At 37.5% G+C, this 18,229-nt stretch overlaps 1 protein-coding gene across 11 annotated transcripts in view; it reads right to left on the bottom strand.

Moving 5' to 3' along the window:
* The window catches only part of DTNA (dystrobrevin alpha), a 396,234-nt gene that overhangs the window by 134,466 nt on the left and 243,539 nt on the right, over positions 1–18,229 (bottom strand). For 6 of the 11 annotated variants that reach the window (XM_030925991.1, XM_010362728.2, XM_010362721.2 and 3 more), the window contains one exon: positions 1,385–1,452. In XM_030925991.1, the coding sequence (XP_030781851.1) occupies positions 1,385–1,451 (67 nt within the window). In that variant the 5' untranslated portion in view covers position 1,452. Of the gene's footprint in view, positions 1–1,384; positions 1,453–18,229 lie in introns of those variants that run through there. The other 5 variants (XM_030925994.1, XM_030925992.1, XM_030925995.1 and 2 more) reach the window with 1 other exon arrangement.

Below are 18,229 nucleotides of genomic sequence, written 5' to 3'. Positions count from 1 at the left end.
TTTTAGGGTAAATATTTTTTTCTACTGTGTCTGAGAAGATATTGTCCCATGATGTACTCTTGCCTTTTTAATACAAGAATGTGCTGTTGGAGGATACCTGTGCTGCTTTGGATTTTGTTTAGATGGACAGGTACTCACTAGGCTCCTTGCTCTGTTGGATTTGTAACTGCACAAAGGCCACAATTCCAGGTGAAGACACAGTACCACACATGGGGTCTAAGAAATTGGAAGGCCTGGCTGAAACTCTCCCAAACACTCTAAGCACATTTCTAAAAGTGGAAAAAGCAAGGAACACGATTGAGATTCCCCACATCAATTTTAATTTTCTTTCCTCTTTGTTAGTTCTAATGCTATCTTGGTACCACCAGATTATTGGGGAATGATAAAGGAAAATATGAATCTTATTATCTGGGACTTAACTTTTTCTGTTCTGACCCTCATTCTTGCCAATCCCTTTCAATCTTTAGTAGGAACCTAATTTTGTCTACTGCCTTCTTAGGGAAAAAGGCTTACCACTCACTCCTGCTCATCCTCATTCCGTATGCAGGAAGAAGAGATAAAAAGACATGAAGAGAACCATGCTTTTTCCTTTACAACATTCAACTTGAGATGTGTGGTTTTCCCCCTAATGTCAAGTTCTTTTTCTTTATGAAAAAGAAAAATGATCTACGAGGGAGATGCTACCAACCAATTACTTATACAGCAACTGTGCACTTACATAAACCAATAGCCTTTATTGACTAGATTCTTCACTGGAGTCAGTAACTTAGTTTGGGTTCCCTTGTGCAGCAGGTCACCTCTAAGATCCCTTTATCTTTTATTTTCCTTAGTATTTTTTAAAAAACCAGTTTGCAGAATAGATTCTCCTCATGTAGAACATGAAGTCTGAATGACAGTTTATAGTTTGGTCCAGTAATTGTGCCTAACTTCTCCTTTCCACATAAACATATGATATCACTTCGCAGGGAAGAAAGTCAATAATTCATTTCACAAATTTTATCTAGTGCCTACAATATGCCAGCTGCTGTGACAGTGCAGGGGGATGAACACAGACTTTAAAGTTTAGTGGATTGTATTAATGTCAATACTAAACAGTGTTTATCAAGTGTCTGTGTATGTACATATGTGTGTGAATGTAAATATATAGGTCTATAAACATTTTCTTCCATATAAAATATACAGTCTAATAACAAATTAGGATGAATTACTGACTAACTGAACTCTTGCCAAGTAAGAAGTAAAAAAGGCCAAAATGTACACTTCATGAAAGGAACTTAGGATCCAAGGAAAAGTACAAATATCATAAAGACAAGTGGTTATTTCTAGCCTTTCCATGAGTATTCAATGGAAACTATAGGGTGTTCCTTAAAAGATCCATACTTACTCATTTCTGCAAACAGCTGTCTTCTTTCTGCCATGGTATTTCCTCTTTTCCCACTATCTTCAATCATTCTATGAGACAAAATGGTTACAACACATATTATCCTCACGCTATTGAGGCAAGAAGCCATTTCTCTGTAAACATACTTGCTGTACTTGTGGCACAAACATATAGAAAACCTATTGAAAACCATTTGTTTTAAAAAGTACAGCTTTACTTTTACTAACCTAAATTGCTGCGCATATTTTTCCATATATATTATTGTTGTAGTTGTTGGAGGGGGTATAAAATTGTTATTGTCTAACATAAAAGTAACTACTGTAGCAAATGACCTTGTGCTATAACTAAATACAACCATCTACCATCTGTTAGGTGATTTGTTTCACATTCAGTTTCTCTTTCAATTTTAAGAATACTTAAGACTGAAGAACAGATATTGTGGATCCCATTCAACAGATGATGAAACCAAGAGTCTCATGGACTTGGTGAATGAAGGATGCAGACGTTTGGACTCCCAGACCAGTATGGCTTCCATCTCATCCTGTTGCCAGTTGTCCCTTATGCACTCAAAACCTCAATTTATAAACAGGTAGTCTTCTAAATGTTCATTTCTAAGTTGAGTGTTTGGAACTTGCAACAGTTCCTGTACATAACAACTTCATGCAAGGTGGTTAGATTCAAATATCTTTCCTTAACCATACTATTGTCTGCAGTGGAAACTATATGAAATATACTATTAAAATGCCAACAGTTAAAACACAGAATTAAAATATGATAGAAAAAATTAAAATTAAATAATGAGAAAGTTAATGGATATGTTTAGTCATGTAGAGGGCTTTGGGCTAAATATCAAGAGTTTTAGAGGTTGATGGATTTTTTTATTACATCTAATTTAACTTTTAAAAACCAAAGTTTCCTCTCATGTGCACATATATAGATGCACATGTATGTCTACCACACTGACTTCTGCCTTGATTCTCAGGCATAGTTAACAAAAGGTATAGTTGCATGGGTTTTTTTGCCTGTGCCTATGGCCTCTGCTCTTTCTCAAATCTAGGACTTTGTCCATGCTCTTTTCTGACAGGATCGTCCTCTCCCTATGCCAAGCTAACTTGCTGTCACCCTCAGCAAGGTGAGGTGTCAAATCTCAGTTTGTCTATCTTCCTCTGAAATCTTCCCCAACTTTCTACAACTGCCTGGGTTCGGTGCCTGTCCTCTGCATCTCCACAGCACGCATTGCCTTTCAATTCTTAGCACTCACTCAACAAACAGCATGTTCACCACAAAAAAATAAGTTGGTGAGGTGATGGATATGTTAATTAGCTTGACTGACTTTTCCTACAATGTATACAGGGATCAACACATTACATTGTACCCCATAAATATACACAATAATTATCTGCTGATTAAAAATAAATGAATGAAAATAAAACAAGCCTTTACTGAGTGCCTTTCATACTCCAGGAACCCTACTACACTTTGAGTGCCCCACAGCAATCAAGCCAGGATCACACTGTCCTATGAGCACATCACAGTGATCAAGTCAGGACCCGCTGTCCTCTGAGTGCACTACAGTGATCAAGTCACAGTGCTTGTCCTCAAGGTGCTTATACTGTAGTGGTAGAGATACAGAAGCATAAAAGCGATTAAGACACAATGAGGTAATTACAGCCATAGAAGTGGAAAGGAAGATGTGAACATGAGAGGGGTTGATTTCCTGAGGATCAAAACTACAGCAGAAGACTGCTCAAAAGGTAATGAGCTGTGTACAGAATGACTCAACTGAGGGTAAAATTAAAAAAAAAAATGGTGATAAAAGTGATGTTTATCAAATTGATTCAGTAGCCTGACCAGATGCTTTTATGCGTGAAGCCCATTGCCAGGAAGGGAAGGAAGGCTGTGGAATAGCTTTGGTTTATGGAGTCAAGGGAAGAGAGTGCACACATTCACAATGGGTTAGATAATATACCAGGGACTATCCTAAATAACTATTGAAAAGGAGTAGAGTTATTAATGAAGCTTCATCAATTTGGTAACAATTTGTTGCTGAATATGGTAAAAAACTTGCTTTTTATAAGATTTCATACACGCAGGTAAAGTTGGTATATAGATCTGGAAGAAAACACCCCTTTCCTAATTCATATAACCTCATCTCCTATATTTCAGAAGAATTGGGTAGATAATACTGACTTTCACAAAGTAGTAAGAATATAGCTTCCAAAGTTTATTTCAAGGGCTCAGAAGTAGAGTTGAGGCAATAAGAAAGATAGAGGATAGAATGAGTGATGTGTTCCTGAATCTCTGTGTTAGAACGAGATGAAAAGAATGATTAAAAATAAATCACAAAGGATGGCAGTCCAGGGAGCTCAGATAGAAAATATCAGAGGTAAAGACTGGCATCTGAACTTGTAGGCCTTGCTGCTTGTACTACTTGTTTCGCGGTGTTGTGACAACTCTATTCCTATTTAACATTTTGTCTCTTTCTCTGTAAGGTTTTGAGAGCACTAACTTCACATATCTTAATTCTTCACAGTGCCCAGCAAAATCCAACCAACAAATGATATGGCCAGCTTGCATTTATTGAATAAATAATGAAAGAGAGAGAAAAAAAAAAAAAAAAAAAAAAAAAAAAAAAAAAAAAAAAACAAAGAGGAAAGAGAGAAAACAGCAAAACAAGCTAAGTTTGGTTTCCATGAAATGAACTTTCAATTATATTTCCCAAATCTGACTTATAGAAGAGTGAAATTCAAATTGTACTAGTTTCAGAGATTACTTATTTGAAATGAGAGAAACTAATTTACATTGCTTATAATCTAGGACCATACATTTGAAAGCAAAATCAAGTCTTATGAAGAAGTTGAAAAAGATGCAAAGTACATTGATGTCAACTTTTGTTTTATTCCTCATTTTTTTTGATTAACTAACTCGTAAAAGAACCATCATTAGTTACACAATAGGTAGTAATTCTCACTTCTAGGTCAAATGAGTACCTTGGAAGAGACAGGAAAAACCTCTGTGGTATGAAATAATAGAAGGCACAGAATATAATTATAAATATAAAAGAAAAATAACACACTTCTCCTTTTACCCCCAGAGTTTTCTGGGAAGTAGTACAGTCAGATAAAATTGAGAATATTCACCTATTACCCATTGATCATAGTCGTAATAGTAAAAACGGGAGGTCTGCTAGATTACACTTTACACTGATTCAGTAGAGGGACTCTGGGACAAAGTAAGCTCATGAGTTCAACAGGCAGGGAGCACCACTGTGGGCTCCTTGGTTTCCAATTTAACTCTAATCAATGGGATCTGAGACACACAATGCCTGACTACATTCTCACTGCCTTGGAAAGAGAGAAGAGCATGTCATTCTGTAGGGGAAGGACCAGGTGCTTTTACAGAGAGCAGTTTTGTTTCTGAAGTGAGGGAAATTGACAAGGAACTCTGCTTTTCATGAATTTCAGTACAACAGCTGCCCAAAGTCATATGGAGGAGGTGAAGGGGAAGATAACCCATTTGTGATGACACTAATGTGTGCCACAGGGCACGTGGCTCACCGATGAGCCCAATTTGGTCAGTTTCTGTTGCTCCTTCATGTACATAAGATGCTTGCAACCTTAGATTTTTACAAGAAGATTATATAAATGTCAAAAGGGTGAAAAGAACTAACAGTGATAAATAAGTGATGAGCCCTGTCAGATGTTTTCTTTACTAAAGCTCAGTCCCACAAATTATACAGGATATATGTTGTTTTCACTTATAAGAACCCATCCATTCATTTACTTAAGAAATATTTATAAAGTAGCTATACTTTGTCAAATACACTGGTAGTTTCGTGAGACCCAAAGATTAATACAACATGATCCTTGTCTTCAAGAGGCTCGCAACTTTGAAAGGGGGAACAGATTTTTCTAACAAATAATTAAAATTTGGAGTAATATGTACCATAATGAAAATATGTACTGTTAGATGTAGTAGTTTATTTCTCAGATGATCTGAAAGAGGATCAAAGAAAGAAGGACTCTGAAACAGAATTTTAAAGAATAAATGGGAATTTTTTCAGATGAAAAAGAGTGGAGGAAGGGCAGATAGAATTGTGACGAAAAGCCGGGAGCTTTGAAACAGGGATGGTGCATTTGGGAACAGGCAGTTGCTCAATATTGCTGGGTGCAAGTGTGAGTGGAGACACTTCAGAGATTAACAGGCATCAAATTTAGAAAGCCATCCTTGTCATGTTTAGACAATACAGGGCTTTCCAATCAAGGCTAGATGCCATCCAAGGTTTAAGTAGGAAATTGATGTATAGAGATTCAGGTTTAGGAAACAACTCCAGCATGGTGAATGGAAGGAAGACTGGGTAGGTAGGAGGGTAGTTGATGGGAGCACATGATTAAGGGAAGAGTCCAGTGAGCTGGATACTTCTGTGCTTCAGGAGTGAGACTCATGTCTTGCATTAAAGCATTGATTTGAGAGAGATTTAGAAGACACATTTGATAGGACTTGGTGACTGCCAGACCACATAGAGAATGGCAGATGAGAGGACCTCAGCTTTTTCTGTCCCATATTAGGAAATAATCTTTTGCCCCCATGGCATAAATGAATTTGTAGGAGATGAAGTCACCAAGTCACCCTTCTTCAGAATGGTCATTAAAAGAGGGTTGCACCGCTGGACAGGGATGGTTCCAACTCTTTGTCCCCATGTATGGGGAAGGATGAAATAACAGTAAAACAGTTCAGGAACCAGTAAGAAATAAAGAATAAATCCAAAGGTAGGGCACAGGGTGTTAGAATAAATGTGAACTATATTTTGGCATAGTGAAATGAATTCACATTGAAATATCACATCCTGAAGTTACTTCCTTCATGGCACACCTTTCATCCAACACCATACATAATAAATACATATTACTATTACACATGACATATAAGAAATTTTAAAGGCAGAAGCTGAAACTAATGGTGCCTTACATTTGTATAACTTATTAAAGATTATAAAATGTTTTTCCCTGTAACTTTGTGAGGAAGTCAAAAAGATATTACATTCTCAAGTTATAGCTAAGGAACTTAAGACTCAAGAAGGTAAAGTGGCTGCCTAAAAACCATAAGGTATTTTCTGGCATGACAAGACATTGAATCCTCTTTTTTCTGTTAATTATTAAATCCCTAAGCTAGTATAGATTCCATTTACCAGTAATCTTATTCCAGATGCTACTGTTCAACGCAAATTAAGATTTTCTGAAATTGGTAAACTGAAAACAGTAAATAGGACTTGGTGATTAACAGGCCAAAAGGAGGATGGAGAAGGGTCACAGCTCTCTCAAACCTCACTGGGAAGTTCCTTTGTGTATTACTTCTTAATGGAATCCTCCTGTTTTGGGACACTGTTATACTGGAAATAATCAGGGAGATTAAAAGAATTCCCAGTGTCCGGATTTATGTAAACCAGACACATAGAAACACACCAAGTCACACACTGATTCACAGTCTCGTGATTTAAATCCACAAAAGGGGGACAATGTTTTTGGAAACGTCTGGCTCTGCTTTCTTTTGCTCCACTTTAGCAAACACTTAAGCAGACTTTGGGTTTAATATGATGACAGCGTTACCATGCTTTATTTTCCTACATTTTGCTCCAGGTGAATGACAAGAAAATGCTGCATTCGGCAATCCCCAACTGCTACACTCCCTGAAGTTAATAACCACAATGAAGGCCATTTCAAGCTCCTTTCCTCCTTTAATTGATTTATTGGTGGCATATAAATGCCTGTTTCCACTTCTGTTAATGAGGAAGGCCTTTGATATTACTTTCTCAGATTTGCATTCTAGTCCTATCTTTGGCAATATAATAAAAAAGTATTCAGAGCTCTTTCCTGAGGCAAAATATAATTGCATTTGATTTTACTTCCTAGTCCTTTATCTAGATGAGCCCGTGACAGTACAAAAATGCTGTTACTAAAATACAAGGTTATAATGACTTTCTGACTTTGTCTTTTACTTTGCACATCATCTTCTACTCTTGGAACTGGTGTCTTATTTATTATTATTATTTTTTTTGGAGAGAGGTGCATGAGCTCACTACTTTAGTATAGCGACCAGCTAGATGGGTTATCCAGGATTTGGTTTCCCTTATCAAGTGTCCAGCATAGTAGTTCTCAGCTATGACTGCCCCTCAGACTAGCCTGGAGACCTAATCAAAAATGCAAGTACATGGAGCTACTGAATCTGGAGTTGGACCTGAGCATTTATACTAAGAGCTTCTTGAATGGGGGAAAGTTAAAAGCGTTCCCCCTGGGAACTGAAACTAAATAAAGGATGCCCACTTTCACCACTTCTATTCAACATAGTACTGAAAGACCTGGCCAGAGCAATCAGACAAGAGAAACAAATAAAGAGCATACAAATTGGAAAAGAGGAAATCAAACTGTTGTTCTTCACTAATGATGTGATTGCACACCTAGGAGGCCCTAAAGACCAGTCCACAAAGCTCCTAGATCTGATTATTAAATTCAGTAAGGTCTTAGGATACAAAATCAATGTACCCAAATCAGTAGCATTGATATACACCAACAATGACCAAGCTGAGAACCAAATCCAGAACTCAATCCCTCTTACAACAGCTGCAAATAAAAGAAAATAAAACAAAATAAGATACTTATGAATATACTAAACCAAGGAAGTAAAAAATATCTACAAGGAAAACTACAAAACACTGCTGAAAGAAATCACAGACGACACAAACAAACAGAAACACAACCCATGCTCATGGAGGGGTAGAATCAATATTGTGAAAATGACCATGGTCCCCAAAGAAGTCTACAGATTCAATGTAGTTTCCATCAAAAATACCATCATTGTTCTTTGCATAACTAGAAAATAAATCCTAAAATTCATATGGAACCATAAAAGAGCCCACATAGCCAAAGCCATACTAAGCAAAAAAAACAAATGGAGGTATCACATTACCCAACCTGAAATTAAAGTACAAGACTATCATTACCAAAACAGTACATTACTGGTATAAAAATAAGCACATAGCCTAGTGGAACAGAATAGAGAACTCAGAAATGAAGTCAAATACTTATAGCCAACTGATCTTCAACAAAGCATACAAAACATAAATTAGAGAAAGGACACCCTATTTAATAAGTGGTGTTGGAAAATCTGGCAAGCCACATGTAGAAGAATGAAACTGGATCCTCATCTCTCACCTTATTAAGAAATCAACCTAACATGGATCAAAGACTTATCTCTAAGATCTGAAACCATAAAAATTCTAGAAGATAACATTGGAAAAACTCTTCTAGACATTAACCTAGGCAAAGAATGTATAATTAAGCCCTAAAAGCAAATGCAACAAAAACAAAAATAAATAAATGAGGCCTAATTAAACTAGAAAGCTTCTGCACAGCAAAAGAAATACTCAGCAGAATAAACAGAAAACCCACACAGTGGGAGAAAATCTCAAACTATGCATCTGACAAAGGACTAATATCCAGAATCTATAAGGATCTCAAACAAATCAGCAAGAAAATAACAACTAATCCCATCAAAAAGTGGGCAAAGAACATGAATAGACAATTCTCAAAAGAAGATATACAAATGGCCAACAAACATATGAAAGAATGCTCAATCACTAATGATCAGGGAAGTGCAAATGAAAACTATAATGAGATACTACCTTACTTCTGCAAGAATGGCCATAATTAAAACGTCAAACAATAATAGACATTTGTGTGGATGTGGTGAAAGGGAACAATTTTACATTGCTGCTGGGAATGTAAACTAGTACAACTGCTATGGAAAACACTATGGAGATCCCTTAAAGAACTAAAAGTAGAACTATCATTTGATCTAACAATCCCCAAAGGAAAATAAGTCATTATATGAAAAAGACACAATTTGCAGCACAATTTGCAATTGCAAAGATATAGAACCAACCTAAGTGTCCATCAACCAACGAGTGGATAAAGAAAATGTGGTATACATATACACCATGGAATACTACTCAGCCATAAAACAAAATGAAATAATGTCTTTTGGAGCAACATGGATGGAGCTGGAGGCCATTATTCTTAGTGAAGTAACTTGGGAATGGAAAACCAATTATCGTATATCCACACTTACAAGTGGGAGCTAAGCTATGAGGATGCAAAGGCATAAGAATGACGTAATGGACTTTGGGGACTCAGAGGAGAAGGCTGGTAGGGAGGTGAGGGATAAATTACTACATATTGGGTACAGTGTTTGCTTCTCAGGTGACGGGTACACCAAATCTCAGAAATCGTCACAGAAAAACGTATCCATGTAACCAAAAACCAAAAACCACCTATACCCCCCAAAACTATTGAATTTTTTTTTTTTAAAAAACAAAACACCCTAAGTGCATCCAATACATGGCTAGGGTTGAGTGGAAATATGCGAGTTGAGTTTGAACATGAACTTACTTGTACAACGTTAGTTTGGAATTCTTATGCTGCTTTGCAATACGTTTCTATAACTCAAGACCCACTTTAAAATCTACTTTGAGCCAAGGGAGAAGATATTTTTTTCTTTTAGAGGAATATAAGTATACATAAACACATACATACATTGATATGGGTAACTAATGAGGCAAACTTTAAGAAACAGAAAAATGCCATTTAAAAAATGACAGAACCATTTTTATTCTCTACAGAACTACTCTCAGTGGTTCTTTCAAGTCAGGAAGAAACCTCTTGTTCTGAGTAAGAGTGTACAAGTTGCTTAAGGACATTTGGTTTCATTTGATTCATTTGGCTTGGTAAGAGGCTAGGTACTTCTGCTGAATAGCAGCTGGTATCACACCACACCTCCCCTTACTATGAGGAAAGACTGCAGAGCCAGGCTGGGAGCAGATTGGCAAGGGTAGAAAGGAACTTTTTGGAAGGATGATGATCCAAATTCAGACTCTGTCATGCATGTGAGGTTCAAAGTTATTAGAGTATCTCAGAGGGACTGGGGAGCCCTGCCAAAGGTTGAGCTTGATCAAAAGGACCTCCAGAGTCCCTGTGGGGAGACTATCATAGGCGGGGTCAACTGTACTGCTGCCTTTAGAACTGCACCAGGACCTCAGATTTTTTTCAGATAATCATGTTTTATTCAATATGATGTATCTTGGGCGAATGACTTGTGTGCATGTATGCATCTGTATTTCTCACTAGCAATAATGTTATACACATAGGCCCACTTTGTCACAGGGGAATGAAGGCTGAGCCTCACTTTGGAGAGAGAGGCTTTCTTGTCCTCCTGCAGGGGTAGCCAAGTCCTTGTCTTGGAGAAAGGGTATTAGGAAATGACTGCCTTCTGATCATTTGGCACTTTCTCAATTCAGTGTAGGACATTACTATTCATAAAACATGTCTGTTTCTTTTTCCTGCATATTAAATAAATACAAACAAATAATCTGCAGGATTATTTATAAATGAAAAAAAAAAAACCCCAAATAATTGAAAAGTTCCCCTCCCCAAATTAGAAGACTGTTTTTTATTAACCTTGCAATAAGACAACCTTGAAAGATAACCTTGAATTTTGTAATTGAATTTTTGAACTCCACTTATCAAAGTGGGGAGTATATTGTATATATGCATAAACATTTATAAAAGTAAAATATTTTGGAGTACTTTTAAAAATGTAATTCCAAAATTTTTTCAAGTGACTGAGCTAAACTTGGCATCCCAGCAAAGAGGCTGCAACAGCACAAGCAGGTATTTAGCTGGCTAAGCGGTACGATGCTGCCTTGTCTATATTTTAAAGATTTTAGACCCTTTAATGAGCTGATGAAGGTATGGACCCCACCAAAATGTTCATGTCTATATACACACAACTAAAGGAATTGCAGTTCTTCCATGGGCAGGTTTAGGAGAAGAAAGTCAGGATTTGGTGAGACTCAAAGGTAGTTTTATTTTATGTGGAGTGCCAACTATTAGTGAAATGGCAGCAGCCAATTACAGTGGACACATCTACAGAGCAACTGCCCATGGGACAGGGCAAGAAGGTTGCTGGCGACCTGCAAAGGCTAAGGTGGAAGAGTGATGGTGGGAGAAGGCGCTTCTCATGCGCTAGGAACCAGAGTGCCTGGATACACAACCCAATATGATGGTCAGGCAGAAACTTGCATCCTGAAAATCCCAAGTGTTTTAGGATAGTATTAGCATGACTCTTGGTGCTTAAAGAATTCTAAACCATTGTTTGTTTTTGAAGATCTTAGAAAGAGTAGTAGAAAGAAGTAGATCCTTCCTCGTCCAATTCTAATGTGCTGAACAAAAATACTGGGGCTGCTACTGGCCATGGGCTAATTGTGATCTGGGCTTCTGAAATTATGATTTCCATAGGAGAACTGGGGAAAAGAGAGAGAGTAAAAGCGTAGCATTGAACTAGATGTAGGCTAGGGAGGCTTGTATGCTTTAACATTTTCTTTCTTCTTTTTTTTAGTGCTGAGTTTGGAGAGTTGGGAAGCAGAGAGGCAGGAAAATATATTGTTTTCTGCAATAGGACAAAATATCAGACTTCTGGGAGAAGAAATAATAATAAATAATAATAGTAATAGCTACGACACTATTTAAAACAATTATCATTTTAAAAAGCTTACTATGTTCTGAGTACTATGCAGGCCCCTTCTCACTGTGTTCTTGTAAGAACACCATCATGTTGGTATTGTTAGTCTCTTTTTACCAATGTGAAAAGCAAGATTCAGAGAGATTAAGATGATGCTTAAGTGGACAATTTAAGGTTTCAGACTAGACATGTCTGACTACAGATCCCACTGAGCTTCTTGAGGAGGACCAAAATGGAATTGTATGAAAAAAGACTCAAAGGAACTGCCCTGTTTTTCCCGAGGGTACTGGTGGTGGGGCACTGCCTGCACAGATACACAGGGACATAGGCTAAAGCACAACTGAAGACATGTGTAAGTGAATTCCAGAGGGAGCTGGGCAGGATGGGGTTCATGGTTTGTGCAATGGCCCATTTTTGCCAAGGAAAGAGACTTGTGAGCCATAAGTGCCTATCTCCTCTGCATTCCCCCATTTTCTTCCACCTCTCCTCTTCTTTCCATCTTATTCTCCCATTCTCTGCTCCAACTTTCCCTCCCTGCTCTTTGTTTTCCTTTCCTTAACTCTGTTCCTTTATTCACCTTCCTCATTTCTATGTGTATTATAGGGAATGTGACTAAAACCAACAAGCTAGACCAGGAAAGTATAGTGGGAAAAGAAATACCAAGAGAGTTCCTAACAGTCATGATATCCATGATGTGTGAATCCAACAGTGGCATGGTGCTTTATATCACTGTATAGTCAGAGCACAGACGTGCCTTTGCGTAGTCATGAAGATTCTTGAATGAATCAGTGAGGATGGAGGGGGTTGCCATTTATTTGGGGTGATTTTTAGTGAAACTAGAAAATTCTCTTTAACATGAAACCTCTCATTTACTATGTGTCACTGAGATGTATCTTGAAATTTCACCATGGGAAGTTTATTTTATGTCATTAATAAAGCAAATTTCCTTGGGAAAATCAGAATTCGTATATTTAATTTGGTTGTTTTCTTCTTCATACCTGCTTGAGATAAACACAGTGAAGAGGTGGCAATTTTGATTCACTGGGAAAAGGAAATAATAATGGCTCTTGCCTGCTTTCTGAGGAGTCTAGCTCTGGACAATACTCTCCGGAGGCCACAGAATGAAAGCATCTTTTGAGATAGGGAAGATGAGAGGGTCAACAGCAGATGAGGGCTAAGATGGGTGGGTGGGAGGATGTCAATATGACCATCACTGTATATCTACAGATTTAAGACCAATAGCAAAACTTAAGAGCACAGGGTTCCAAAGTCACTACATGAAGGACAGGAAAAGATGATAGAGCATGTCTATTAAAAATTTCTTTTAAATCCCTTCCTCCCTACTGATTCTACTATATGTTTCTGCAAACTTATTTGTACCAAAAATATTTTTAAAAAGTATAAAAAATTCTAGATTGCAGAAGGAGCTATTTTGATTTTTAATAAACATGCATTTACAATGAGGACATAAGAGAACCTACATTTAACAAGTTTACAATCTAGTTTTATCTATCAGTAACATGTGGCATAGAGATAAATTCATAGCTAAATATTAAATTAATTAATATGATTCTATTTTTTCCTTCCACCACTTAAATTCTTTCTGTAGTGGATATCTTAGGCTGATATCATATAAAACAACTTAGAAAATAGCAATATTTAGAAACAACCTAGAAAACAACATTGTAGGGACTCTGATTACTGTTATACAATGAAAACACAGCCAAGTCAATGGGGTTAATGAACATAGATGCCAAAACTAAATAGGCCACATGGAAAAGAAACAGGCAGGGGGTATGAGCAGCCAAAAGTTACGGCTGCAAGATCTCCAGCAGTAAACAACGGCATTTTGCACACCACGGTTCCTTTTCCTAAGACCAGGGTTGACTGGCAATGACAGGAATACAGAATAGAAAGAGAAGAAACAGAGACAGCCCTTATTTCTTGCCTCTAGATCTGTTCCTATAAATTATAAAGCTTTTAGTTATGTCCCTTCCATTGAAGAGATTTTTTTTTCTGAAATTAAGGGAAGACTGGGAGAAATGTGTTTCTTAAGAGAGCCATGGCTCTCATTTGGTGACTGCCAAGAATTTGAGTGAGGAAGAATAGCTGGTGGGAAGGAGCCTTCTTTTTCAGTCTTCCAGGCCTCCTGCATTGTCCCGGTGAGGCAGAGGCATGAATGCCAGGGTTATATAGCCGGAAGAGACCCTGAGATTCATTCACTGAATGTCAATAATAATAAACATTTACTAAGTGTTTCCTCTATGTGAGTAGGCTCTGTACTAAGCATTTCACATGAATTATTTTATTTATTTCTTATCCTAACTCTGAGAGAGGCCATACTATATTACCCTGTTTTTAAGAAGAGAAAACAAAGGTTGATGAAGTAGACAGAATAATGGACCCTCAGAGATGTTCACATCTTAAACCCCCCAAATTTGTGATTATGTTATCTTGACAAAAGGGACTTTGTGGATGTGATTAGGGTAAGGATCTTGAAATGGAGAAATTAGCCTGAATTATCCTGGTGGGCCCAATGCAATTATTTGGAGTCCTCATAAAAGGTTGAGGATTTGAAGATGGAGGCAGAACCCACACACCAAGGAATGCTGGTGGCCTCCAGAAGCTAGAAGTGGCAAGGAAATGGGCTGTCCTCTAGAGCTTCCAGAAGGAACGCAGCCCTGCCAACACTCTAATTTTAGTACAGTAAGACCCACTTCAGACTTCTGGACCTCAGAACAGTAAGATAATACATTTGTGTTGTTTTAAGCCACTACATTGGTGGTTATTTGTTAGAGCAACAAGAGGAAACTAATACAACTGAGAAGGGTTAAGAAATTTTCACAAGATCACATTGCAGATAGCCACAGAACCAGGATTTGTACTTAGGAAGTCTCTCCTGAGTCTTCCTAGCCATCAGACTGTACTACCTCCCTATTCCTTCCTAGACTCTACTAGCTCCTAAATATCCTTTAGAGAGGCCTACTGTGATTCCTAATTTTAATGATTTAATTTTATCTTCAAGTTAGTTGGTGTTATTATCCTCATTTTGTTGATGAGGAAACTCAGGCTTAGAGACCTGAAATTTAAAGAACTCAAATTTAAAGAACTCAAATTTGAACCCACGTCAGTCTAACTGACCTTTGTTCCAACTTTTAGCTTCTTCATCATATTGCTATTTGACTAATATTTATTATGTATCAGACATTACTCAATATTTAATAAATTGACTAATATCAGGAAAGTACAGACTAATAATATATTAACTAATATCAGATATGAATATTACTGAATATTTATTACATATCTGATAAATGCCAGCATAAAACAGAAACTCAAATTTGAGTACTTTGGACCTTAGTAATTCTTGAAGACACCTAGAAGGCTCACAGAGGAGTCACTGTATCAACTATGCTCCAGGAATATTCTGCTCCAAAGGGTTGGTGATGAAATCCCTGGACATAAAGTTACCTTGACAAAAGCTTTTCAAACTCATGAGTTTCCTGATAAGAATTAGCTAGGCTACACTCTGAAACCATTTAAGTGTCAATATATTTAGTTAGCTCTGATTGCTTAATTAATATGAACAAATTTAATAGAGGTAAATATAGCAAAGATTATTTTGAGGTTATTAAAATACCAGCCCACATATTTGGCTATCATGATAGAAGAATCATTGCAACCCCAATACCACATATCAAGGACTGCCTGAATGGGAGGATACCCCGCTTATTCTAGCTCAAATATTATGAAACATAAAAGTAGCTAGTTAGCCAAAGGGTATGAAAATGAAGTGCATGCTCCTGGGAACTTTATGATCCCCAAAAGCCAGTACCTCAGTGAATTACATTAACCTAATTAAAATATCACATCCTTTTATTATGTTATTCTTACCATAATATAAAGGACAAAGTTATATACAATACAATTATGTAGAAAATGGACTTGTGCAGACAACCAGAATACAAAGTTAATTTTTGTATTATAATTCCACCAAGTTAGAGTTTGTAAATGGAACAAGTAAAAATACCCATACATACGTCATGCTCCTCTGATTCATGATGCCTGTGCCTCCAATCACCTCCACTCCACAGACACACTACTAGAAACGGTCACCAGGATACAAAATAAGACTGTGGCACATGAACAAAATATTTGTAGCCAAAAGGCATGAACACTACTGTGGACACTCTTTTTCTTTTCTTTTCTTTTTTTTTTTTGTTTTTGAGACAGGATCTCACCCTGTCACCTAGGCTGCAGTGCAGAGGTGCAATTATAGCTCACTGCAACCTTGACCTCCTGGGCTCAAATGATCCTACCACCTCAGCCTCCCGAGTAGTGGGGACCACAGGCAGGCACCATCATGCCCTAATTTTTAATTTTTAAAGTTTTATCATAGAGACAAGGTCTCACTATGTCACCCATGCTGGTCTCAAAACTCCTGGGCTCAGAATATCCTCCCACACTTTTGAGACCATAACAATCATCATGCTTGCGATGTGTCAATATGTGTCCACTCAGTAAATCTCTAAATACTGAAAGCACATGTTCCAGATTCCAGCTTCAGTGTCTGCATTTATGGAAACAAATGTCCCCGAACCTGGTGAGAACACAGCAAAAGGACTAATAAGCAGGAGGCTAAGTGTCTCAGAGTGAACAAGCAGTTCCTTTTTAACAAAGCCTTTTTCCTAGTGGTACTCAAGCCATTTCCTGATGGTTCTGGGCACACAGACAAGCAACCACCACTTCACTGTCCTTCAATGCACAGAGGCAATGATGCACTTAATAGCACCAGTGACTTCAAAGACCTAATGAGTCTAAACTACTACCTGGAAATGATTAGACGCTGAAAGAAATAACTACTAAAAAACTGTCCTATAAAAGCTCCCAAAAGGTGGTGAAAAGGATTCTGGGACTTAGAAAGTTTACTATATGTGATGAATATCTACTTGGAACTCCCACAGTGTAGGAATCAATCTCAGAGATGCTCCCTTCCAGCTGAGAGCTGTTACATCATTAGGCTTGAAACATGAATCAGTCCTCTCTCTTATATAAGTTCAGGACATCTCAAATAAAAGCCAGACCTGCATAACATGTCAGGGCAAACAAGAATGGTGTGTGAATAATGGAGTCACACCATGAAGTTTCTCACCATTACTTCCCCTCTAGTAATAGGTATCTGTACTACTGTTCCCAACTTGACAATGTCACATGATAGGAACAATGGAACTCAGAAGTCAAGCAATAGGTCCACGGCTGCCTAGTGAAACAGCAAAGCCAAAGCCAGAATTTAACATTTTGGGGTCCTGGTTAGAGATGCTTTTCTGTTTTCTGATTTAGAGATCTATTTCTTTGAGCCAGTTCCTCCTTCTAGTGTAAAAAACACTTCAGAACGCCTATCATGAAATGAATATGGGATGTCAGGGATTGGGGAGGTGAGGAATGAGAGACTTGGAGTTTGCAGGTGATTGTCATAATTACAGGGGTCCCAGAAGTCCTTTCAAGGAAACAAATCATTGCTCTATGGCACATCTGCTTGGAAATGTTTTAAACTTCGGTTTTTATTCTCCAAGGTCCATTAATAGTCTGCAAAGCAGGCAAGTAAATGAGACTTTTGAATGACAAAGCTTTTTTTTTTTTTAAATAATACTTTAAGTTCTAGGGTACATATGCACAATGTGCAGGTTTGTTACATATGTATACATGTGCCATGTGGTGCGCTGCATCAATTAACTCATCATTTACATTAGGTATATCTCCTAATGCTATCCCTTCCCCCTCCCCGCTCCCCACAATAGGCCCCAGTGTGTGATGTTCCCCTTCCTGTGTACAAGTGATCTCATTGTTCAATTCCCACCTGTGAGTGAGAACATGTGGTGTTTGGTTTTCTGTTCTTGTGACAGTTTGCTGAGAATAATGGTTCCCATCATTCTCAACCATCATTCTTGACAAAGCTTTTAAAAGTATGATGTGCCTTTGTTCGTCCAAACTTTAGGATTATACCAATATTTTATGGAAGTGTGTGAGGGGAAGACTGTTTGTGAGAGTTAAGAATAGAAAACGAACTAGACCTTGCACCTCCACACAAGAAGACAATGATGATTACTTTAAGTTTTTAAATATGTCACTTTTAAAGAAGGACAAATGTGTTTATTTTTAATATAAATCCCACTTATATCCTAATCACAGAGAATCAGTCATGCATATTTTAGTTTAAAAAGCCCAAGCGTAGTATTCCATGGTGTGCAACAATAGAAACAGGACTACTAGAGTGGG

The sequence above is a fragment of the Rhinopithecus roxellana genome, chromosome 21 (assembly GCF_007565055.1).
Source record: "Rhinopithecus roxellana isolate Shanxi Qingling chromosome 21, ASM756505v1, whole genome shotgun sequence".
Taxonomy (NCBI): Eukaryota; Metazoa; Chordata; class Mammalia; order Primates; family Cercopithecidae; genus Rhinopithecus; species Rhinopithecus roxellana.
This window is presented reverse-complemented; position numbering and strand designations above follow the sequence as displayed.